The sequence below is a fragment of the Chiloscyllium punctatum genome, chromosome 15 (assembly GCF_047496795.1).
Source record: "Chiloscyllium punctatum isolate Juve2018m chromosome 15, sChiPun1.3, whole genome shotgun sequence".
In the NCBI taxonomy this organism is placed as follows: domain Eukaryota; kingdom Metazoa; phylum Chordata; class Chondrichthyes; order Orectolobiformes; family Hemiscylliidae; genus Chiloscyllium; species Chiloscyllium punctatum.
This window is the reverse complement of record NC_092753.1, coordinates 85,417,961-85,443,517: the sequence shown is the minus strand read 5'-3', so window position 1 is coordinate 85,443,517 and position 25,557 is coordinate 85,417,961. Positions and strand designations below refer to the sequence as shown.

General features: G+C 42.5%; 1 protein-coding gene across 2 annotated transcripts in view; it reads left to right on the top strand.

Moving 5' to 3' along the window:
* The first annotated feature begins 485 nt into the window (after positions 1-485).
* LOC140486481 (interferon-induced GTP-binding protein Mx3-like) overlaps positions 486-25,557 on the top strand; it is a 45,595-nt gene continuing 20,523 nt past the window's right edge. Inside the window, exons 1-7 of one of the 2 annotated variants that reach the window (XM_072585702.1) lie at positions 486-710; positions 6,396-6,508; positions 8,111-8,303; positions 10,788-10,925; positions 13,039-13,193; positions 16,411-16,549; positions 22,302-22,500. In XM_072585702.1, the coding sequence (XP_072441803.1) occupies positions 8,114-8,303; positions 10,788-10,925; positions 13,039-13,193; positions 16,411-16,549; positions 22,302-22,500 (821 nt within the window). In that variant the 5' untranslated portion in view covers positions 486-710; positions 6,396-6,508; positions 8,111-8,113. Of the gene's footprint in view, positions 711-1,188; positions 1,288-6,395; positions 6,509-8,110; positions 8,304-10,787; positions 10,926-13,038; positions 13,194-16,410; positions 16,550-22,301; positions 22,501-25,557 lie in introns of those variants that run through there. The other variant, XM_072585703.1, reaches the window with a different exon arrangement.

Below are 25,557 nucleotides of genomic sequence, written 5' to 3'. Positions count from 1 at the left end.
CCTGAAAGTGTCCTATACCCTGGTGGTCCGGTGAGTGCACCTATAATACAAGGACTGCCACAGACCACCATCACCATGGCAATTAGGGATGGGAAATAAATGCTGGCCTCGATGATACTCAGGTGCCATGAGTATATAAAAACAAAATACTGTCCTTGTTAATATCTTATCTACCACTGTTAGTACCTTAATATTTTCACTGAGGTGGCACTTGGTTTGAAAAAGGTTAAAATTTGTAGCCACATGGATTTCCTTCATCTATCCATTGCAATATATTTCATATTTGTGTAAAAAATGATTTGTTTGCTGGGGTTCTGGATTTTTCTGTTGTTCACTCCTGACAACTTGGGTGTCACTGGCTGGGCCAGCATTTATTGCCCATCCCTAGTTGCCCTTGAGAAGGTGGTGATGAGCTGCCTACTCGAACAACTACAGTCAACGTGCGGTGGATTGACCCACAAAGTCGTGAAGGATTTAGGGGGAGTCACAGGATTTTCACCCAAGTTCACTGAGAGTCCATGGCACAGATCCTGAATTCCGTGCTGGATGTGGGATGGGTGACGTCAAATCTGTCCAGGAAATCAAAACTCTGAGAGAAACGAAACTGCATCAAATCATGTGATTCCTGGTAAAGGGAAGTGAAACTGAGAGAAAGAGAGAGACGGAGGGAAACAACAACAACAGCAGAGCTGGTTGAAGTCGTCTTTGCGGTAAGTCTGCAACTTAACTCATGCAAGGTAAACTAAACGATTTCTGCTGTGATTTTTAACTGTTCCTCTGAGATTAAATTTTTGAAAATTTCGGGGTTTTTGGGTGGAGTATCAGAGCCTGATCATTATCTCAGACAGGAGGCTGGAAGAACAGCAACACAGTAAGTCAGGGAGGATCAGGAGGTGGAGAGGTCGGCATTTCGGGTGTAACCCTTATTCAGAAACGTCGACTTCTCCAGCCTCTGACCCTGCCTGGCTAACGGTGTTGTGTTCTTCCAGCCTCCTGCCTGTCTCTTTTGGATTCCAGCATCTGCAGTTTGTGTTTGTGTCGCTGAGCAGGTTTTTAGCGACCGTTAGGAAAATGGAGTTCTCTTCAGATTGCTATTTTGCCTGAAACTTCTGTGTACAACTCGAGTCATGGGTAGAGGTTAAACGGTTTTAATGGAATTCAGTTTCCTTTTTAGAAATCTCCCACTGTTGCTGACGCTCCGGTGAATTCACGTCTTGGTTAAACGCCACAGCGAATCTTTATTTGTTCTCTGGTCAATAGAGAATTGAAGGTGTTTGTTTTATAAAGGTAACAGCATTGCCCTGTCTGCTAGTGGATTTTAGAGGTCATGTTAAACTAGTTAAATCCAAACAAACAGATTTTCTACAGTGGACTTGGGCAGTATTGTTCGGGGCAGATGGATGCGTTAACCCTGTCGTTGGGAGTTAGTGTTAAAATCGTGATGGGTTGAAGTTGGGGGCAGTCATCGCTGGAGCAGTCTCTTCAGAGTACACTGTAATTTAAACCAGAACATAATCCCAATCTGACTGTCTCCAGTTTCAGATAACACTCACTTCACAGCTCAGGAACCTGAGAATCAATATGTGTGTTGCCTCAGGTTACAACGGGGAGTGTATGAGCCAAGGATTTTACTTCTGGCTTTGGAGGGGGAGTGGTCTTGTCCACAGAACCCTCAGAACTCGCCCTGACATTAATGTCAGGATCATAATCACCTCCTGGGAATTCCTGCTCTGGCAATAAACATCCCTGGGAATTTCCACCTGCTGGTGTGAGGTTACAGTAATCTCCTTCAGTGAAGTTAAAAATCACACAGCACCAGGTTATAGTCCAACAGGTTTAATTGGAAGCACAATAGCTTTCAAGCGTCACTCCTTCATCAGGATTAGCAGCTGATGAAGGACTGACGCTCCGAAAGCTAGTGTGCTTCCAATTAAACCTGTTGGACTATAACCTGGTGTTGTGTGATTTTTAACTTTGTACACCCCAGTCCAACACCGGCACCTCCGAATCACTCCATCAGTGAGGTTGTGCTTACGAGGTGAAAAGTGTCAGAAGGACATGGGCAATCTCCCCTGAGGGGGCAAGAGGATATTTTAGTATTGTTTGCCAAGGCAAGCTGGTTAGACGAAAATAGACACATCTGAAAATTAAGCCAAGCGCCGCTAAAAAGGGACAGAGGTCTTGGAAGGTGCTCGATGTTGTGGGAATATTACTCAGCTAATTACACAGAAGCTCTCATTAATGGTCTTGGGGATGCAAGAACAGGCACAGGCCCTGTGACCCACTAAGATTGCACCAATATGTTATGTCTTGCTAAATTAAAAGCCTTTCGCTTCTATGTGGTCCGTGTCCCTCTATTCCCTGCCTATTTATATATCTGTTTTAAATATATCTGCCTACAACACCACCAGCACCTCTGGCAAGGTATTCCGGACACTTACCTCCTCTGTGTTTAAAAAAATCTTGTCTCTCACATCTCCTTTAAACCTTCTCCCTTTTACCTTAAACCAATGTCCCCTTGTAACTGACATTTCTATCCTATGGCTTCAAATCCAATTCAGTCAAAAATAAATCTGGAATTAAGAGCTTCATAGAATCCCTACAGTGTGGAAACAGGACATTTGGCCCAACAAATCCACACTGAACCTACGAAGAGTAATGTACCCAGACCCATTCCCCTATATTTACCCCTGAGTAATGCACCTAACCTACACATCTCTAAACAATTTAGCATGGCCAATTCACCTAACCTGCACATCATGGGAGGAAACCCACACAGACAGTCACCCGAGGCTGGGATTGAACCTGGGTCCCTGGCACTGTGAGGCAGCAGTGCTAACCACTGAGCTACCTTGTAAGCAATTTCTTCCAAATTCATATTGGGATCTAGTTTAAATTATTAACTTTAAACTTAATATATAATATCTAATTAGTCATATTGGTAACCGAGTGGGCCATTTCACTTTACATTTTGGCTCACAGAGTAGTGGACTAAAGAAGATACATTGCAGTATTCCAGTCCTTGGTCATGACTCATGGTTAGAGATGAGCAGCAAGAGCAATAGCTCCTAATTATGGACACAAAGACATAGAAAGTAAGAGCAGGAGTAAGCCATTTAGTCCTTTCACTCTGCTCTGCCATTCAGCATAATCATGGCTGACCATCAAACTCAGTACCCTCTTCCTGCTTTCTCCCCATCTCCTTCAATCTTCTCAGCCCTAACTCCTGCTTCATAGAATGCCAACAGTGTGGGAGCAGATCATTCACTCCATCAAGACCACATTGCCACTCTTAAGAGCATCCCACCCAGACCCATTCCTGTAAACCTGCATATCCCTGGACATCATGGGCAATTTAGCATGGCCAATCCACCTCATCTGCATATTTTTGGACTGTAGGATGAAACCCATGCAGACACAGGGAGAAAGTACAAACTCCACAAATAAATAGTTGCCCAAGGCTGGAATTGAACTCAGGTCCTGGTGTTGTGAGGCAGCCATTCTAACCACCGAGCCACTGTGCCTGCCTCTTGAATACAATATTTGGCCTCAACCCCTTTACGTGGCAGTGAATTCCACAGGCTCACCACCCTCTGGGTAAAGACATTTCTCCTCATTGCTGTCTGACCCTATACACTTAGTGCAGTTTAAAACCCAATTAGACCAGCAAAAGTGAATAAAGTCGCTGATTCACCAAAAACTTGTGGTGCAGTCGCTCACTCCCTTTCTGCTACCTTGACAAACAGACTCCACCATATCACCTCTCGTGGTCACTTGAATTTCAGCAGCAGACATCCTTCACTGTTGATGTGCTTCTTCAGCTACCTATGTGTTTGTCCACCACTGCTGCTCAGTCTAATCCTTATGCAATGCATTGCCTCCTGCTCACATTCTCACCTGCACCTTTTATCGAGGAGAAAGTAAGGAGTGCAGATGCTGGAGATCAGAGTCGAGTGTGGCACTGGAAAAGCACAGCCAGTCAGGCAGCATCCGAGGAGCAGGAAAGTCGACGTTTCGGGCATAAGCCCTTCATCAGGAATGAGGCTTGTGGGTCGGGGCTGAGAGATAAATGGGAGGGGGATGCGGTTGTGGGGAAGATAGCTGGGAAAGCAATAGGTGGATGAAGGTGAGGGAGAAGGTGATAGGTCAGGGGGGGAGATGATGGATGGCTCTGGAGGGCGGTGCCGAGTTGGAGGCTTGGAACTGGGATAATGTGGGTGTAGAGGAATTGAGGAAGCTGTTGAAATCCACATTGATCCCGTGTGGTTGCAGGGTCCCAAGGCTGAATATGAGACGTGAGGTGTACCACCTCCAGGCGTCGGGTGGTAACGATTTGGTGGTGGAGGAGGCTCAGGACCTGCATGTCCTTGACGGAGCGGGGAGGGTGTGGTTTAAGTGTTCAGCCATGGGGCAGTGGGGTTGGTGGATGCGGGTGTCCCAGAGATGTTCTCTGAAATGACCTGCAAGAAGGCATCCTGTCTCCCCCTTGTAGAGGGGACCACACTGGGTGCAACGGATGCAGTAGATGACATCGGTAGAAGTGCAAGTGAATTTCCGACTGATGTGGACCTTTTATCAACCCTTAGAACAGAAGGAGATGGGAACTAGACCCACACATAGCCCAGCTAATATGTGTAGAGGTATTCCTGGAGTTAAATGGACTCCTGGAATTGCTCGTAATTGGAGATGATATACTAGTATTCTTGGTGGACTAGTAATCCAGAGTAGACAAGCAGGAGGCTAGAAGAACACAGCAAGTCAGGCAGCATCAGGAGGTGTTTTTCCAGCTTCCTGCTTATCTACCTTGGATGCAGTTTTTTTGTCTCTCATAATCTAAAGACCCACATACAGCTCTGGTACTCCAGTTGGAATCCTATTCAAGATGATTGTGCAAGCTGAATTCAAAATATCTGATGAAGACTCTAATGGTGACCATTAAACCATTACTTATTGTCATAAAAATCCATCTGATTCACTAATACCTCTTAGGGAAGGAAATTGGCTATGTTTACCAAGACTTGGGTCACACAGAATTCCACACTCATTACAACATGGTTCACTCTTAACTGCAACCTGAAATGACCAAGGAAGCCACTCACCTGTTTCAAACTGTTAATAATGTCTCAGACCAGTCAAGCAAAAACCTGACATACACTCAGAATTGTACCTTACAGGCAATGTGCCAGACATCAGTATCACCATCGCTAGATACATTCTGTCTGACTAGCAGGATAGACCCAGCAAACCTGAATGTACAGTGGTATACCGCCACAAGGGTCTCCACTGTTGACTACAGTCCTGATGGAGTCTCACAGTTTCTTGCCCATGTTTGATCTGATGCCATGAATCCTTCCTCCCCTCTGTTAATGAATCAGTGGTCCTCTTGAAGGAAGCATTGAGGGTAGCATGGTGTATTCTGTACTCTGGATGGAGGACTTCAATGTCCACCACCAAGAGTGGCTTTGTAGCGCCACAACTGATTATACTGATGGAGTCCTAAAGGACATAGTAACTATGACCACGTCCAACAAGAGAGAATCAAAATATCACCCCTTTGACATTCAGTGGTGTTGTCGTCACTGAATTCTCCCACGATCAACATCCTGGGGTTTAGATTAAGCAGAAACCAAACTGGATTAGCCCTATAAGTACAGTGGCTACGAGAGCTGGTCAGAGGCTAGGGATACCACAGCATGACCACCGTCTAAAAGGCATAAGTCAGGAGTGTGATGAAATACTCCCTACTTGCCTGGATGGGTACAGCTCGACATCAGTCATGAAATTTGACACCATCCAGGACAAAGAAGCCACATGATTGGTACCACATCCACAGTCATTCACACCCTCCCCACCATTCACATCTTCCCCACCGTTCACCCCTTCCACAACAATGGTCATTTGAAACACTGTGTGCTATTTACAAAATGCACTGTGGAAATTTGCCAAGGGTCCTTGGACAGCACCTTGCAAATCCAAGACCACTTCCAAGTACGAGGACAAGGGCAGCAGATACTTGGGAACATCACTGCCTACAAGTTCCCCTGCAAGCTTCTCACCATTCTGAGTTGGGAGTATTTTTTCTATTCCTTCAGTGTTGCTGGGCTGAAAATCCAGGAATTCCCTCCCTAATTCAAGAAGGCAGTTCACCATCACCTTCTCAAGGGCAAATTGGGATGAATAATAAATGTTGACCCAGCCAATGATGCCCACATCCCACAAATGAATTTGGGAAAAGATAGGGAACTTGTAGATATCTGGTCACATAATTACAAAGATTTCTGGCACATGTGGTGATTGTATTTCACGAATAATTAAGTGAAAGGAAAGCCATTTATTTTAATTGCAAAGATTGCTACTTAATAACATATAATTCCTATGTATTTTTGATTTTTCAGGTTCTCCACAAGGTGAATCAGAGCTGCTGCTGAGGACCATTAATGAAAGGAGCTTATTCCCTCTAAAGGTGCACTGATACAAGTGTACACCAGGATCGATACTTCTGCCTTTGGTGGGTCCACTTAGACAGTTAAATACATGTTCATCTGTCTAACTCACACGTGATCACAAACAGACACTGGTAACAGAGACTGCTGGTGAGGGTCTTATTCAGGTTGGGGGTCAAGGAATTGCTACTCTCCCTGAGATCTGCACAGCTGCTAAAGCTGAGGGCTACCATTGAGGGGACCCTCCTGGAACTTCAAAAAAACAGAAGTTAAAGTTATTTTAAAATTCTCTTATTTCCTCCTAACTTTGATGTTAAATGCTGTTATTTTCCACCCAGCCATACCAGTGGTTGCATCTCTGCCACTAAATATGTTACTGACGTTCAATTTGTTAAACCTAAAGGTTGTGTGTTGGAACCAGCTTCTAGTCCAACTTTATTTCTAACACCTACTTGACCCCAACTCAGCCATTCCTGGACATTAAAACCACCCCTTACTTCCTGAGGCATGTGAAAAGACGTCTATTCTTGTAACAAAGAACAGCATAAAGTTGAAGCTTTACTCTTTAAATGTTGCAGATTCCCCGATTCAACCATACAAAGCTACCTCATGTATTCCAGACCAACAATAGACAGTGATTGCAAACGCTTGTCTTAACTATTTCCTGGAGTTTATTAGATTAGATTAGATTCCCTACAGTGTGGAAACAGGCCCTTTGGCCCAACATGTCCACACAGATCCTCCGAAGAGTGACCCACCCAGACACATTTCCCGACATTTATCCCTGACTAATGCACCTAACACAATGGGCAATTTAGCATGGGCAATTCACCTAACCTGCACATCTTTGGAATGTGGGAGGAAACCGGAGGAAACCCACACAGAGGGAGAAAGTGCAAACTCCACACAGACAGTCGCCCGAGGCAGGAATTGAACCTGAATCCCTGGCGCTGTGAGGCAGCAGTGCGAACCACTGAACCACCATGCCGCTATATTACATTACAATCTACTCCCAACAGCTCCAACAAATTAAACAGCATCCTTTTGTTCACCTTTCCACTTCTAGTTTTTTTTACAACAAATAAATAAAACACTTTTATATTAATGTCCTGGTGGTTGTGCACATGAATGGAGGGTTATTTTCCATTCCTGGAAATTCTCGATCATTCCTGGAAGATTAAAAGCTCTACCACATGTCCAAGTCCCATTACTACCTTAGAACTTTGTCACAAAAAATCTTTTATTACATTTTTGGATGGAATGTTGGCATCACTGGCAAGGGTGGATTTATTATTGCCCCTGAGAAGATGGTAGTGAGTTGTCTTTGTGGTCAATGAGTGGTTTGCTAGGCCATTTCAGAGGGCAAGAGTCAACCATGTTGCTGTGGCACTGGAGTCATCAATAACCCAGGCTGCAATAAAACTTGGGATTGATTTCCTTTCTTAAAGGGCATTCATGAGCCAGATGGGTTTTCATGTCAAGCTGGTAACTTAATTGTTCCATTGCAACCATTAACTGTTAAAATTCCACATTTATTAAATAAATTGTTCTCCTAGCTGTGGTGGTGGGGTTTGAATTCCTGGATTACTGGTCCATAATATAACTTTGTGCTCAACTATTGTTCAAAACCTCTTACTGTATTGTCAATTTTGCTTTTGTTTTCTCAGGTCATGGACGCAGTGCTGTACAATCACTATGAAGAGAGGGTTCGACCTTGTATTGATCTCATTGATTCACTGAGAGCATTGGGTGTGGATCAGGACCTCTCTCTTCCAGCCATTGCAGTGATTGGAGACCAGAGCTCTGGGAAAAGCTCTGTGCTGGAGGCACTGTCTGGAGTCGCTCTCCCCAGGGGCAGCGGTAAGATGGTACTGAATGTCAACTTGCTCAGGCTCTGTGTGATTCATCTCTATTCCCCAATGATGTTCCCTCTTTCTTTATTGCACTAGTTTTATTAACTTCATTGCAAGCTGAGTTGAACACAGCAGTGGCCAGATTTGTTGAACACCAACCCCCACCTCCAACACTCATATTTTGATTCTTGACATCAGGAATGAGGGATTGGAAGAAACCTGCGTTCCTTTGTAAAGGGGTTATCGTGAAATTTGAGACAATTGAGTAACTCCTGTGGCTTTGCTTTAAATCTGAACCAGGTTGATGGTCTCAGCATGATGTTGGATAGGTCCTTCATGACTCAATCCAATTTCTCATTGCAAAGCCCACAGAGCCACCATTAATTGGGCATTTGCTGAAGATGAGGAATTTCTTCAGCTAGAGGATAGTGAATCTGTGGAACTCATTGCCGCAGAAGGCTGTGGAGACCATGACATTTAATGTCTTTCACATCAAGGCGGAAGATTTCTTGCAGCATCTGTGGAGAGAAACCAGAGTTAACATTTCAGGTCAAGTGACCATTCCTCAGAACTCCTGAGGCAGTCATGAGGAAGGGTCTCTCGACCCCGAAATGTTAACTTGAATTTCTCTCCACAGATGCTGCCAGACCTGCTGTGCTTTTCCAGCAATTCCTGTTTTTGTTTCTGATTTACAGCATCCACAGTTATTTTAGTGTTTGTACATAGGTTCTTGACCAGTAAGGGGATGAAAAGAAGGCAAGAGAGTGGGGTTGAGAAACATATGATCAAATGGCAGAGCAAACTCAATGGGCCAAATGGGCTAATTCTGTACTGAAAGTTTAAGAAAACCTAAGCGGTTGATTATACCTTTGTTGCTGGATGGCTACAATAATCTGAGAGCCTTGGAAATGGGAAACGTCAGCTCAAGTTTTCAAACTAAAGTTCAAGCAAAGAAATCCTTCTAACAGTCTGCTGTTGTAAAATATTATGTAAAGAGAGAAGGTTCAGCAAGTGTAATAATCGTGTCATAAGATTTGATATTTGCTAAGTCTTATTCAAAGTCTTTTTTTTAAATAAGATCAAAATGTTAATGCAATGTTCCCAGAGTATGTGCCAAATTTTCAATCTAAGTACTCTACTAATGGATTGATGTGGAGGTACCGGTGTAGGATTGGGGTGGCTAAGGTCAGAAGTTACACAACACCAGGTTACAGTCTAACTTGATTTGAAAGCACAAGCTTTCGGAGCACTACTTCTTTGTCGGGTGAACCTGTTGGATTATAATCTGGTGTCATGTGATTTCTGACCTTGATTACTAATGGAAGTGAGAGATGAGTCCCTTGCCTGCAGCAACTTCACATGTGTTGTGATGGGATTTTGCACATGAACACATGGTGCTCCACTACTGGTAGTCTTGGCCATTAACACAGCCAGAAAACAATGGACTGTTTAGGCACAAGAAATTATTAAAAAGGCTAACGGAATGAACCGTAGTCTGAAAGGCAGGAATAAGTAATGGCTGAAATTAAGTTTCAATTACTGTATGTTAAAATTTGATTGAATCCCACTTAAACTATTATTTTTATTTCGGGGGGGTATCGCTGTAGCACAGGAAGGATAAAAGTTAAATAAAAAATTAAAATCATCACAGTCCCAGAGGGTTGCTGTCTCATTAGAGAGACGACTGGTGATGATTTAATCTCAGGGTCACCACACCTCAGGCAAAGGGTGAGGTTGAAAAGGCAGGACTTTAATGGTAACTTCAGCTGGTACAGGAATTGACCCCACGCTCTCAGCATCATGATGTGTTGCAAACCAACCATCCAGCCAACTGAGCTAACCGGGAAGGATATATTGGCATTGGAGTGGATGCAGTGTAGATTCTCCAGGAAGTAAGTTCAGAAAAGTTGAATTGTAGGGACAGTTGATTTGCTTTGTATTCCATTGGATATAGACAATTAAAGAGTGAGGTAATTGAATTGTGAAAGATGTTATGATGAATTACTGCGAGAGATAGAAATTAATTCCCTAAGTGGGGCCTGATCTTAAAGGATGTTGTTCAAGGATGTTGACAACAAGCCCCTCTTATTGCAATCTATTGGACACTCTGAAGCTCATTAGTGGAAAAGCTGTCTGAGGCAGGGAGTTGGTTAAAAATGTCAAAATTGAGATTGATCGGGTTTGGCAAGGTTGTTTGTGACGGTGGGCAAAAGATTGGCCATGGTCCAATTGAACTGTGGAACAGGCTCGAGGAGCTGAATGGCTATTTCCTGTTTCTGCTGGTCAATAGAAAGTTCGTCAGTTTTATCAGCAAAAGTGTGAATGTTTGCTCATATCCGTCCTGTCTTAATGGAAGATGGAGAAGTCTATCTAACTTAATTCTCTTTCACTTTCCATCTCTCATTATCAACAGGATTAAAGCATCCTCTGTGCAGAACTTTTTTTTTTTGCAATGAAAGATTGACTGACATTACTTCTCTCTATTTGACAGGAATTGTGACAAGATGTCCTCTTGAACTGAAGCTGAAAAATGCTAGAGAGAGCAAAATATGGAAGGCACAGATAAGTTACAAGAATTATTTGAAAGAACTGTCAGACCCATCTGAGGTGGAGAAAGAAATTGTGAAAGGTGATGGTCCCAGTGATCATAGCCTGGTGTTACCAGGTTTTGGTGTTGATAATGATGAAATATTTGTGATTTGTTTAATAATACGCTGCAAATTATTTATATTTTTCCTCACAATTTTCTCTTCGCTTCTTTGAACTTGAAAGCCACATTCAAAGATTCATTTGCAGAAATCCTGGGTGCTCTCTGGTACCTCACCCTGGTGGCCATTTCTTGTGTGGTATTTCTGACCATGAGTGGTGGGCTGCATGACTGAAGGGGGAATCACTGCGGCCAAACTCTGCCTTGTCTGTGTTTACATGCCTCTTTCCACCAACAGCACTGCACAGCAGGTAGGAGTGGGGACTGGCTGCTTTGTCCTCACTCTCTTTCTACAAGCTTGTTCACACTGAGGCTAATGCTGGGTCACAAATTGTCCCTGTGGTGATTAGCACAGGCAGGTAATGAGCGATGAGGGAGGAATTCATTTAAGGCTGTAACACAAAAACAGACAATATTTTATCATCACTCCAACACTCACTCAGCACCTGATGGTTTAATTCCATTGCCCTCAGTAACAGTGAATAGATGATGGATAGAGTGGATAGCAGATCGGATTCTGCCCATTTCATGCCATTTCCCCATGTTTGAAAAGTAGAATTCCGTATTGGGATCTGGTTTCGGGTGCATTGTTAAGTCTGCAGATCAGGTGGAAGTTCTATCCTGGGCGCTTCCATTTTGGCTTCAAATGCAACTCTCCATTCAGCAAGGATGGTGTTGGGGCAGGGAAGAGGGTTAACATTGGGCTGGATTCATGGAGTAGCCTGAAGGCATGTTGATCTCCTGGCTGACCACAGATTGTTTGCACTGACTCTGAATTAGCTCAAGGCTGCTGACACAGACAAAGCAAGAGGCACAAGTCAGTTTCAAGGAAATATCTGAGATGCTCTTGGCCTGGAAGAGCAGAGGTTCTTCCCACTCAGGCACCAAAGCAGCCTTTGGTTCTCCTTCTCTGCACTGTGATCAACTGTCAAAGTCCTTCAGTAAAAACAATGACTGCAGATGCTGGAAACCAGATTCTGGATTAGTGGTGCTGGAAGAGCACAGCAGTTCAGGCAGCATCCAAGTAGCTTCGAAATCGACGTTTCGGGCAAAAGCCCTTCATCATTGTCCAATGCTAACTGCTCTGAGGAACGTTCCTTTAGATTCAGAGATTCCAGACCATACATTTAGCACTTTCAGTCCTAGTGATTTTTGAGATTTCTAGCTCAGGTTGATATTAAGTATGTAAGTTAGCTCGCTGAGCCAGAAGGTTTGTTTTCAGACATTTTGTCACCAGGACAAGGTAACATCATGAGTGAGTGTCTTCAGAGAAGTGCTGGTGGTATGTCCCACCTCTCTGTTTATAGGTCTTGGTTTCTTAAGGTGAGTGATGTCATTTCTGTTTTTTTTTCAAGGGAAGGTAGATCAGATCTAAGTTGATGTGTTTATTGATGGAGTTCTGGTTATGCCATGCCTCTGAAGAATTCTCATGCGTATCTTTGTTTCACCTGTCCTAAGAAACCCAAGACCTATAAATAGAAAGGCAGGACATACCAGCAATGTTTCACTGGAGACTCTCACTGATGATGTTACCTAGTCATGGTGACGAAACATCTGAAAAGAAACCTTCCAACTCAGTGAGCTAACTTACATACTTACAGACCTATTAGTTTCAGGAGAGAGAAAGATAGACTGTCTTGGATTACTTCAATAAGGCCTGAGGTCCACTTCTTGAAGGTGAGATGCTTTTTTTCCAGTCGACCCACCCATCCAAATGTGTCCACCACCATTACTCCTACTGTACATCTCCCACAAAACTCCAATTGGGGTCAGCGTCTCTTGAAAAGGTAGAGACAGATAAAGCAGCAAGTAGAGACCGGGGAATATAACTGAATCACTATACTGCGGATTTCTGCTTTGACTCAGCTGCTCTCAGGAGTCTTGGGTGACATTTACTTATCCACACAGTTGAGAAGGATAAACGATAGTGACTGATCTGACAAAGAGTGGAAAAAGAAACATTTCATTTAAATCCATGGTTTTGTGTCAGAAAACTGTGCAATGTGGTTGATGCAGAGTTTGGTTCGATTTACAGCTCAGGACATCATGGCTGGAAAGGACCAAGGAATCAGCTCTGAGCTGATCAGTGTGGAAGTGGAGTCTAGCAAGGTCCCTGATCTGACATTGATCGATCTGCCGGGAATTGCAAGAGTGGCAGTTGGGAGCCAGCCACAGGACATCGGAGACCAGGTAGGGTCGCACAGCAGAAAAACAACCACAGCAGTCACTCCAAAAGGGAATGTATTGGGTGATTCCCAATTCTCCTTCTGAGGCACAGAGTTCCAAAGTTGCACAGCCCTTAAAGAAATCTCTCCTTATGTCTGTCCTAAAATTTTAAAACACTGCCCCTCTGTCCTGCGCCCCCCCCCCCCCCCCCCCCAAACTTCTGGACTCCCCCACGAGAGGGAAACAACTTTGTCAAGACCTTTTCATGGTCTTGGGCATGACAGTCAAATCACTCCTAACTCCTTTAAACTCCAGTGGAAACTAGCTCAGTCTGTCCAACTAAACCTCAAAAGACAACCCACGAATTCCAGGTGTCGACCTAGAACCACCCTCCAACACCATTAAATAAGGAGACCAAAACTTTTTACAGTATTTGTGATGTGATCTGACTAATGCCTGATATCACTGAAGTATTTCAGTTCCTCCTGTGATAAAGAATGGCATCCCATTACCTTTCTTTATAATGTTCTGCACTGCATACTAACATTTTGACTCTTACATGAAAACACCTAGCTCCCTCTGCACCTGAGTATTGCGCAGTGATTTTTTTGTTTAAGTGATACTCTGCTTCAGTATCCATCCTGCCAAAGTAAATTACTTCAAATTTTCCCACATTATACACCATCTGCCAGATTTATCTCACTAGTGGAACCTAGCTCTACCTATCTGTAAACTCCATGTCTTTTTCACACTTCCCTACCTACCTCTGTCATCTACAGATTTTGTTACCATACCTTTACTTTTACCTAAATTATTGATATAAATTGTAAAAGGCTGAGGCTGCAGCACAGACCCTTTGGCTGCTCCACTTATAAAATCCTTCCCGTCATTCAAGGGCTCTTATGCACACATTCTGTTTTCTGTAAGCCGGTGTTTTATCATGTTAATATTTTTACCTTCTACGCTGTGAGCTTTTATTTGTGCAATAAGATTTGATATGGCTTATAATCAGGCCATGTGGAAATCCAAGTATGGTACGTCTACGGGCTCCCCTTTATTTATAGCACATTACTGCTTCACCTGTTTTTCTAATCAACCTGTTAAGAGATGTTAAGAAACACCTTTTGGCGCAGGTGAGAGTCAAACCTCGGCCTCCTGGTCCATAGTTAGTGACAATACCACTGCACCACAAGAATGCCTCTACTATTTCAGTTTCGTTTTCTAAAATTTATTCAAATTTTGCAAAGACCGAGCCAATATCAACAGATTTTTTTACTGTGCCTGTCACAGACAACCCAATTATGTAGATGCTCCTGCTTCTTACAATGGAGCAAGGGAAGGTCATTCAGACCCTTGCGCCTGTTCAACCACTCAGTGAGATTGCGGCTGATCTGTGGCCTAACTCCATTGTTCTTTTTAACGTAATCTGTTTGTTCTAATCAACCTGTTCAGAGGTATTGTTATTACACACCTCTGGCACAGATAGGATTTGAACCCAGACCTCCCAGACCAGGTGTAGGGAGACTACCACTGCATCACAAGAACCCCATAACGCCTTCAAAAAAATGAACCAATTAGTTAAGCATGATTCCCCTTACTGGAAGCCATGCTAATAGTAATTGGCAGCTCTGATCTTTTTAATGACTAATTGACAGACATTAAGCATGGCTTCATGTTTATTGCCTCTCATTGAATGGAATGGTAGCATGGAATGGTGCCTTCTGCATCCTCTTTTCTTATCCACTGTTCTGTCTCTTTAGGTTAACCCGTCCAACTCACTCTTTATTCCACTTGCCTGATTAAATCCCACATCTCTCCTTTCTAAAATCTTTTTGAAACTCTTTTTTTTTCCGCCTTTTTATACAAACCCACCAGTGTCACACATGGTCAAAAATTGTGGTGTTGGAAAAGCCTAGCAGGTCAGGAAGCATTCGAGGAGCAGGACAGTCGATGTTTTGAACATAAGCTCTTCATCAGGCATTCCTGTGTTTTTTCAGCACCATACATTTTGACTCTGATCTCCAGCATCTGCAGTCTTTGCTTTCTCCTGGTGTCATACATGGGACTGGTGAACAACAAGTCACTTAGATTTATTTACAGATTCCCAACTGATATTACATATGCACATTGCAAGATTGTTAGATATAGTCTTGAATTACAGCAACAGATGCAATTCTTGCACCATCAATAGGTTGATGCTTTCCATCTTGGCTGTTCAAGACTTTACATTTTCTCTTAAAGTAATACTTCCATCTTGTTTGCACTTGCTTGAACCTACTTGTTCCCTACTCGTTTAGGTCCAGTCCTTTCTTGCTCACTGCTGATTCTGGTTTGAATTTGAGTTTAAAATCCACCTTTTCTTCACTGTGCCAGCTGTGTCTCAATGATAACACCCTCACTCTATTGAAGGAATGCTGCATTGTCAGAGATACTGTCTTTTCAAGCAACCTGGTTTCTCGGGTGGATGCAAAGGATTTCACTATTTTGAGCAAACTTTAGAGAGAAGGTCCTTTGTTGTCCTAGTGAACGTGTTCTTAAAAAAAAAAGTAATCATGATATTCCTATTTGAAAGACACTGCTGAGGTATACGGCTTTAAGAATAAATCATTTAGCACCAAATATCTGCTTCACCCTCATGTTACACTGTTAGTCCAACCAGGTCTTTGTAAAATTGGAGCATGACTTCTACCTTTTTTATTACAATCCAAAAAGCTTTTGAGGAAGGATATAATTGGAGCCAATCTTCACACGCTTTCATAAATATTTAATGTCAGATTTAGAATATTAAGCAAGCACCGTAGCTTCAGTCTGGGTCTAAGTATACTTTTGGGATATTAATGAATCCCCTGTGGATGTGATATGCACCACTTAATAGCAAATAAATACAATTAATATACAATCAAAATCTTTGCACAGTATTTTATTCCATTAGTTATAAATATCAACATTCTGGTAATCTTCTCAAAGTTATTTTCTATGCATAAGTTACCTACTATTTTAAATTACTTCATCGATTGTAAATTGCTTTGGGATATCCTGAGGTCATGAAAGGCAGAATATAAATTAATGTCAAAGTGATTCTTGTGGCATGGTTGCAGTGCCCTATCTCTGAGCCAGGAGACCCGGTTCAAGCCTGATCTGCTCCATAGGTATGTCATTACGTGTTTCAACAGGTTAAATAAAAACTTCAAAAAATTCATGTCTTTTTTTAATGAACCAATTTTATTGTACATTCCTTCAGATCAAGCAGCTGATCAATTCCTACATCAATGAAGATAAGACCATTAATCTTGTTGTCATCCCATGTAATGTTGATATAGCTACGACAGAGGCCTTGAAAATGGCCCAGGAGGCTGATCCTTCAGGGGAGAGAACTTTGGGTAAGAGACAAATTTCCTATTTCTTCTAGATGTTCATTCAGGTAAAAATGTATTGAGCTGAATTAGTTCTGTTTGTAGAATTAATCAAAGTGCCTTTAATGGACTTTAAAATCTTGAGGCACTTCACAGATAAATTTACAAAAAAAAACTCTGACACATATGACAGTGTTAGGAAAGATGGCCAAGTGCCAGGTCAAAGATATGTTTTTGAAGAGCAAAAGAAAATGAGAGGCAGAGAGATTGAGGGAGGAAATTCCAGAGTTAGCAGCTTGGCAGTCACTGAACAACCAATGGTTGTGAAAATTGATTATGATTAGAGCAGTGCAGGTATCTTGAAGGGTTCAAAGGAATAGTGATGAGGAGGATGAAGCCCAAGAGTGTTTTGTAAACAAACAGGAGAATCTTCAATAGACAGGATTTCACCAGATCAGGAGCAGATATCAATCAGGGTGGGTGCAGTGTGCTAGAAGTTAGGAAACAGGTAGCAAACTGAAATGTTTGGTGGGTGAAAGCACTGGCCTAAAGCGACTTGGAATGGTCTAGCCTGGAGTTACAAATACATAACAAAATGCATCAAGAGTCAATCAATTCATTTTGCTTTAAATTAAAATATCCATCTTTCAAGGTACGCAGTTAGAGTTATCCAGCCCTCTGCAGGAAAGTAGGAAGCTCCATTTCAAATGGGTCAATCAAGGTATTAACAGGAAAAGACAGAATTGACAAAGATAACTTATTGCTACTGGTTTGGGATTCTAGATCTAGGGTCATAGTCTAAATATTAGGGCCATGCAGCTTTAGGAGAAATGTTTGAAAGCATTTAGAACTTAGAACTTTACAGCACACTTGATGTTACGCCGACCTGTGAAACCAATCTGAAGCCCATCTAACCTACCCTATTCCATTTTCATTCATATTTCTATCCAATGACCATTTAAATGCCCTTAAAGTTGGTGAGTCTACTACTGTTGCAGATAGAGAGTAGTAGGGGTATGCAACACACTGAGTAAAGAAACTACCTCTGTCTCATATCTATCACCCCTCAATTTAAAGCTACGTCTCCTCATGCTAGCCATCACCATCTGAGGAAAAAGGCTCTCACTGCCCATCCTATCTAACCCTCTGATTACCTTTTATGTCTCCATTAAGTCACTGCTCAACCTTCTTCTCTCTAACAAAAACAGCGTCAAGTCCCTCAGCCTTTCTACACACACAAGTCCAAAAGTTCAAGTCCATAGCTCTCTGAAAGTGGCTACTCAAGTAGGTAGGGTGGTAAAGAAGACGTATGGCCTGCTTGCCTTTACTGGTCAGGGAATTGAGTACAAGAGTCAGGATGTCATGTTGCAACTTTATAAGACTTTGTTTAGATCACACTTGGAGTATCGCATTCAATTCTGGTTGCCGCTTAACAGGAAGGACTTTTGGTGGTGAGAGTGGGGAAGGATGTGCAAAGAGGTTTAACAGGTTGCTGCCTGGATTAGAGGGTGTGAGCTATAAGGAAAAGCTCAAAAAAACTCAGGTTGTTTTCTCTGGGCTGAAGCTGAAGGGGGAGCTTGATAGAAGTCTATAAAATTATGAGCTGCATCGATAAAGTTGACGGTCAGAATCTTTCTCCCAGTGTTGAAATGTCTAATACTACGGGGCAAGCATTTAAGGTGAAGAGGGAAGTTCGAGAGAGATGTGAGGGACAAGTGTTTTTGCACAGAGTGGTAGGAGTCTGGAAAGCACTGCCAGCAGTGGTAATGGGGGGCAGATACCATGGGGACGTTTAAGAGCCTTTTAGATACACACATAAGCAAGAAATGGAGTAATATGGACCAAGGACAGGCAAAAGGGATTAGTCTAATTTGGTGTTGTATTCTGCACACCATTGTGGATCCAAGGGCCCATTTGTATATTATATTGTTCTCTGTTCTAAAAGATTGTGGACGTTTGGAACCACACTCCTCAAATACTGGTTGATGCTAGACCAACTGTTAATTTTAAGTTTGGAGATAGGTCATTTTTTGTTAAGCAACGGCATTGAAGCATGTGGGCCAATGGCAGGTGCATGTAATTAGTCCACAGATTAGCCATGATCTCAGGCTTGAGAGGCTGTCTGGCCTACTCCTGTTCCTATGTGGTGAAATATGGACCAAATCCTAGAAGCTTTGTATTTTTAAACATGTTGTTTATTTAGGTCCTCTGATCAGGAGATGTTAATTGAAGTGAAAACGATTTTGAAGTGTGTTTACTTCAGCAAAAATGCACACATTGAGGCAGTCCATGAATCCACTGCTAATTACAACAATAACCCTTTAACCCACCCCAACTCTCCGCTTCAACTGACCACCATACAGATCCAGAGGTTACAAAATGGATAAAAGCCAAATAGTGTGGATATTGGAAATCCAGAATAAAAGCAGGGAGTGCTAGAGAAAACCAGCAGGTCTGGCAGCATCTGTGGAGAGAGAAAGAGAATTAACATTTTTGAGTCTAATATGACTGTCTTCAGAACTGTATCACCAGCACTTCCTCCTCTTTACGAAATAGATGATAACTCTGCACTGTCATCCATGGTTTAGAAACTGGTAGCAAGTAACATGCTTTCAAAACCTTATCCTTTAACCCATTGATATTTATTAATATAATAATGTTTCTCTTTTAATATTGTTTAATGGCTCGATTTTAAGTAGAGAATTTAACGATGAGGTGTCAATGTAGTGGACTGTATAATCTATCCCAGATATTATTCTAAGGATTTTCTGTTTTATTGTCAAAGTTGCATGGAGTCAGAGGAAGAATTCTGCTTTGCATGGCAGTGGAAGGTGTCTGCAGTTGCAGGCATTCTAAGATTTCAGCTTCTAAGATTTGGCCCACATTTCACATCATAGGTACAGGAGTAGGCCATGCATCCTCTCAAACCTGAGAACCTGGCTGATCTGTGGACTAATTACATTTATCTGTCTTTTGTTCACATTTCTAATACCTCTGCTTTACAAAAAATTATCTATGTCCAATTTAAAATTAACAATTGGTCAACCACCATTTGAGGAACATAGTTTCAAACCTCTATCACCTTTTGTGTATCAAAGGCTGCTGAAGAGGCTGCAAGTTTTGTCTGTGGTCTAAGCCGCCAAAGCGAGGAGAACAGATGGAGTTTAATTTAGATAAATGTGAGGTGCTGCATTTTGGGAAACAAAATCTTGGCAGGACTTATACACTTAATGGTTAGGTCCTAGGCTGCTGAACAAAGATCTTGGAGTGCAGGTTCTTAGCTCCTTGAAAGTGGAGTCGCAGGTAGATAGGATAGTGAAGAAGGTGTTTGGTATGCTTTCCTTTATTGGTCAGAGTATTGTTTACAGGAGTTGGGAAGTCATGTTGTGGCTGTACAGGGCATTGATGAGGCCATTTTTGGAATATTGTGTGCAATTCTGGTCTCCTCCCTATCAGAAAGATGTTGTGAAACTTGAAATGGTTCAGGAAAGATTTACAAGGATGTTGACAGGGTTGGAGGATTTGAGCTACAGGGAGAGGCTGAACAGGCTTGGGCTGTTTTCCCTGTAGCATTGGAGCTTGAGGGGTGACCTTATATAGCTTTATAAAATCATGAGGACATGGATAGGATAAATAGACAGTCTTTTCTCTGGGGTGGGGGATTCCAGAACTGGAGGGCATAGGTTTAAGGTGGGGGGGCGGGGTAAGATATAAAAGAGATCTAAGGGGCAACTTTTTCACACCGAGGGTTGTATGTGTATGGAATGAGCTGCCGAAGGAAGTGGTGGAGACTGGTACAATTGCAACATTTAAAAGGCATCTGGATGGGTATATGAATAGGAAGGGTTTGAGGGTTATGGGCCGGGTGCTGGTAGGTAGGTCTAGATTGGGTTGGGATATCTGCTTGACATGGATGGGTTGGACTGAAGGGTCTGTTTCCGTGCTGTACATCTCTATGACTCTAAATGAAATTGGAAACAGTTCACCCACCTTCCAATTGCCATTGTGTAAGAGCAACTTTTTAATCTAATCTGAAGTCCTCTTTGAGGGTCCAAACACAATCATGACCTAGAATCTTAAATGGGCCCCACTTGTACAATCCTTGGGTGTGGGTTATGTCCCTGTCAACTCAGAAGCAGTGGAGGAGGGGGGGGGGGTGCACAAAAAATGATATTTTACAATTACTATGACACAGAAGGAAACATTTCAGCCCATTGTACCTGCACCACTCTCTGACCAATTTACTGAATGCTATTTCCTCGGCTTTACCCTGTACCCCTGCACTTTGTCCCTTTTTTAAATTCCCTTTCGAAAGCTTTGATTAAACTCCTCTCCATTGCACTTCTGGACAGCTTATTTCCAGACCTTAAACATTTCATTGCATGCAAATGCTTTCTCTTCAATTTGCTTTGCTTCTTTTGCTAGTTCCTTTAAGTCTTATTCTCAATTCTTTCACATGTGGGAGCAAATTTCTCCTGAGCTAGTCTATTCATACTCCTCATGATTTTGAAAATTTCTATCAAGCCTCCTCATAGACTTATTTGCTCCAAGGAAAGCAGTCTATGCTTCTTGGAGCAGCCTTGATCACAGTTCTACGCTGAGGAAATTTCATTCACGTGAATCTATTCTGCAGTCTCTTCAATGCCTTCACATCTTTCTTAAAGTACAATGCCCCACATTGCATGCAGTGTTCCTGCTGAGACTGAAATAATTTATTATCCAAGTTCCACATAACCTCCTTGCTCTTGTACTCACTGCTGAGGGTACTGTGTGCTTTATTAACTACTTACTGAACCTCTCCAGCCACCTTTGACTAAGGGACACTTGCACTCAGATCCCTCTCGTCCTAAGCCATTTAGAGTTGCTTATTATGTTTTCTCTCCCTGTATTCTTCCTATGAATGAATCGCTTCACATGTCTTTGTGTTGAACCTTATCAATGTGTTTGCCCATTGCACCAAATTATTATAGTCTATTTGTAATTTCCTCATTCCATTTGTATAGAATCAAAATGTTGCATCTGCACTGGCCCCTTTGGAAGAGCAATTTTCTTGGTCCCACTTTTCCCGGAAATCCCGACAGTATTTTTCTTGCTGATCTATGACTAGAGCTCATGGTGTTTCCAAATATCTGTTGCCTATGTCCTTCTTTATATATCTGACTCATGTTGTACCTGACTTAGTAATATTTTATTGGACACCAGATTCCCATTGTAAAAAACTTCCATTTCCTAGCTGAAAAATAAGATGAAGTGAAGATTAAAGAGTGTGAAGGCAGCGGGATTCATTTTATTCTTGTGTGGGATTTGATCATCACTGGTGAGGATGCTATATTTCCCATCCTTCCTTGCCTTTGACCTGATTGGCTATCTCAGCCATTTCAGACACCGGTTAAGAATCACCTGTTTTGCTGGGATCAGGACTCACATTTAGGTCTGACCAGATGCTGACAGCAGATTTCTCTCCCTGAAGGACATCATGAATGAGAAGAGATTTTACCACAATGAGGACATGGTTGTCATTAGATTAGTTTTTAATTCTAAATTTTTTTGAATTCAACTTCCACCATAAGTCAGATTTGAATGCTCCACGCAGAGCATGGGGATTCTGGATTACTAATTCAGTGACATTATCACGATGCCACTACCTCTCTAAGTAATCAGATGGTTCCTATATAGATGACACATTTGCAGAGACCTGATGGGTCAAATGGCCCGTGCTTACGTTGTGATATTCTGACTCAATTGAATGTTGCTGCAGCATTATCATTGTTGTTTGCAGGGATATTAACAAAGCCAGACCTGGTTGACAAGGGGACAGAAGAAAGCATCCTTAAAATAATCAGGAATGAGGTCGTTGCTTTGAACAAAGGTTACATGGTTGTCAAATGCCGTGGACAGCAAGATATTAATGATCAACTGACCTTGGTGGAGGCATTGGAGAGGGAGAAAGCTTTTTTCAAAGGCAATGAGCTTTTCAGGTAAGGTTGCATAAAAAAAAACATTGAATATTTTGTTGATAGCGAGTTTTGGCAAGATTTGTAGCTCAGGTTGAGGTTCTGGTTGTAGGTTTGCTCGCTGAGCTGGAAGGTTTGTTTTCAGATGTTTCATCACCCTACTAGGTAACATCATCATTAATAAACACATTGACTTGGATCTCATTTACCACCCCCTGAGAAAAAGAACAGGAAATGACATCACCACATGAAATGACACCACAAATAAAAAACAGGTCTTACCACCAGTGCTTCACCGGCGGTTCACTGATGATGTTACCTTGAATGGTGACAAAACCTCTGAAAACAAACCTTCCAGGTCAGTGAGCAAACTTACATCCATATTTTGTTGACTTTGTAAGATCATAAGATGTAGAAGCAGACCAATTAGCTCATCAAATTCACTACTCCATTCAATGAGATGGTTGATAATCCTCAACTTTGCATTCTTGCCTTATCCCCAGACGAGTTGATTTTCTAATGACTAGACATTTCCTCCATATTAACATATTTTAAAAAATATATTGCAGCCATAGGATCATAGAGATGTACAGCATGGAAACAGACCCATCGGTCGAACCCATCACCATGCCAACCAGATATCCCAACCCAATCTGGTCCCACCTGCCAGCATCTGGCCCATATCCCTCCAAACCCTTCCTATTCATATACCCCTCCAAATGCCTCTTAAATGTTGCAATTGTACCAGCCTCCACCACTTCCTCTGGCAGCTCATTCCATATACGTACCACCCTCTGTGTGAAAAAGCTGCCCCTTTGGTCTCTTTTATATATTTTCCCCCTTGACCTAAACCTATTCCCTCTAGTTTTGGACTCCCCGATCCCAGGGAAAAGACTTTGTCTATTTATTCTATCCATGCCCCTCATAATTTTATAAATTTCTATAAGGTCACCCCTCAGCTTTCAATGCTCCAGGGAAAACAGCCCCAGCCTGTTTAGCCTCTTCCTATAGTTCAGATCCTCCAACCCTGGCAACATCCTTGTAAATATTTTCTGAACCCTTTCAAGTTTCACAACATTTTTCCGATAGGAAGGAAACCGGAATTGCATGCAATATTCCAACAGTGGCCTAACCAATGTACTGTACAGACACAACACGACCTCCCAATTCCTGTACTCAATACTCTGACCAATAAATGAAAGCATACCAAACGCCTTCTTCACTATCCTATCTACCTGCAACTCCACTTTCAAGGAGCTATGAACCTGCACTCCAAGGTCTCTTCGTTCAGCAACACTCTCTAGGACCTTACCATTAAGTGTATACGTTCTGATAAGATTTGCTTTCCCAAATGCAGCACCTTGCATTTATCTGAATTAAACTCCATCGGCAACCTCTCGGCCCATTGGCCCATCTAGTCCAGATCCTGTTGTAATCTGAGGAAACCCTCTTCGCTGTCCATGACACCTCCAACTTTGGTGTCATCTGCAAACTTACTAACTGTACCTCTTATGCTCGCATCCAAATCATTTATGTAAATGACAAAAAGTAGAGGACCCAGCACCGATCCTTGTGGCACTCTACTGAAGAAGGGCTTATGCCCAAAACGTCGATTCTCCTGTTCCTTGGATGCTGCCTGACCTGCTGCGCTTTTCCAGCATCACATTTTCAGCAAATACATGTACACCCTATCCGTCAGGATTCCCTCCAACAACTTGCCCACCACTGACCTCAGGCTCACTGGTCTATAGTTCCCTGGTTTGTCCTTACCACCCTTCTTAAACAGTGGCACCACGTTAGCCAACTTCCAGTCTTCCGGCACCTCGCCTGTGACTATCAATGATATAAATATCTCAGCAAGAGGCCCAGCAATCACGTCTCTAGTTTCCCACGAGTTTTAGGGTACACCTGTTCAGGTCCTGGGGATTTATCCACCTTTACCCTTTTCAAGACATCCAGCACTTCCTCCTCTATAATTTGGACATTTTGCAACAAGATGTCATCATCTATTTCCCTACAGTCTATATCTTCCATATCCTTTTTTACAGTAAATACTGATGCAAAATACTCATTTAGTATCTCCCCCATTTTCTGTGGCTCCACACAAAGGCTGCCTTGCTGCTCTTTGAGGGGCCCTATTCTCTCCCTGGTTACCCTTTTGTCCTAACGTATTTGCAAAAACCCTTTGGATTCTCCTTATATGTATTTGCCAAAGCTATCTCATGTCCCCTTTTTGCCCTCCTGATTTCCCTCTTAAGTATACTCCTACTGCCTTTATACTCCTCTAAGGATTCATTCAATCTACCCTGTCTATACCTTACATATGCTTCCTTCTTTTTCTTAACCAAACCCTCAATTTCTTTCGTCATCCAGCATTCCCGATACCTACCAGCCTTTCCTTTCACCCTAACAGGAATATACTTTCTCTGGATTCCCATTATCTCATTTCTGAAGGCTTCCCATTTTCCAGCCGTCCCTTTACCTGCAAACATCTGCCTCCAATCAACTTTTTGAAAGTTCTTGCCTAATACCATCAAAATTGGCCTTTCTCCAATTTAGAACTTCAACTTTTAGATCTGGTTTATCCTTTTCCATCACTATTTTAAATCTAACATAATTATGGTCACTGGCCCCAAAGTGCTCCCCCACTGACACCTCAGTCACCTGCCCTGCCTTATTTCCCAAGAGTAGGTCAAGTTTTGCACCTTGGTTACCTACCCTTCGGCCCAACAAGTACACACCTACCCTCCGAAGAGCAATCCATCCAGACCCATTCCCCAACATTTACCCTGACTAACGCACCTAACACTACGGGCAATTTAGTATGGCCAATTCACCAATCTGCACATCTTTGAATTGTGGGAGGAAACCGGAGCCCCGGGAGGAAACCGGAGCCCCAGGAGGAAACCCACGCAGACACGGGGAGAATGTGCAAGCTCCACACAGACAGTTGCCCAAGGCAGGAATTGAACCCGGGTCCCTGGCACTGTGAGGCAGCAGTGCTAAGCCACAAAGTTGTTTCTCAATTTCCTTCTGACTATTAGGGGCTCTATAATACAATCCCAATAAGGTGATCATCCC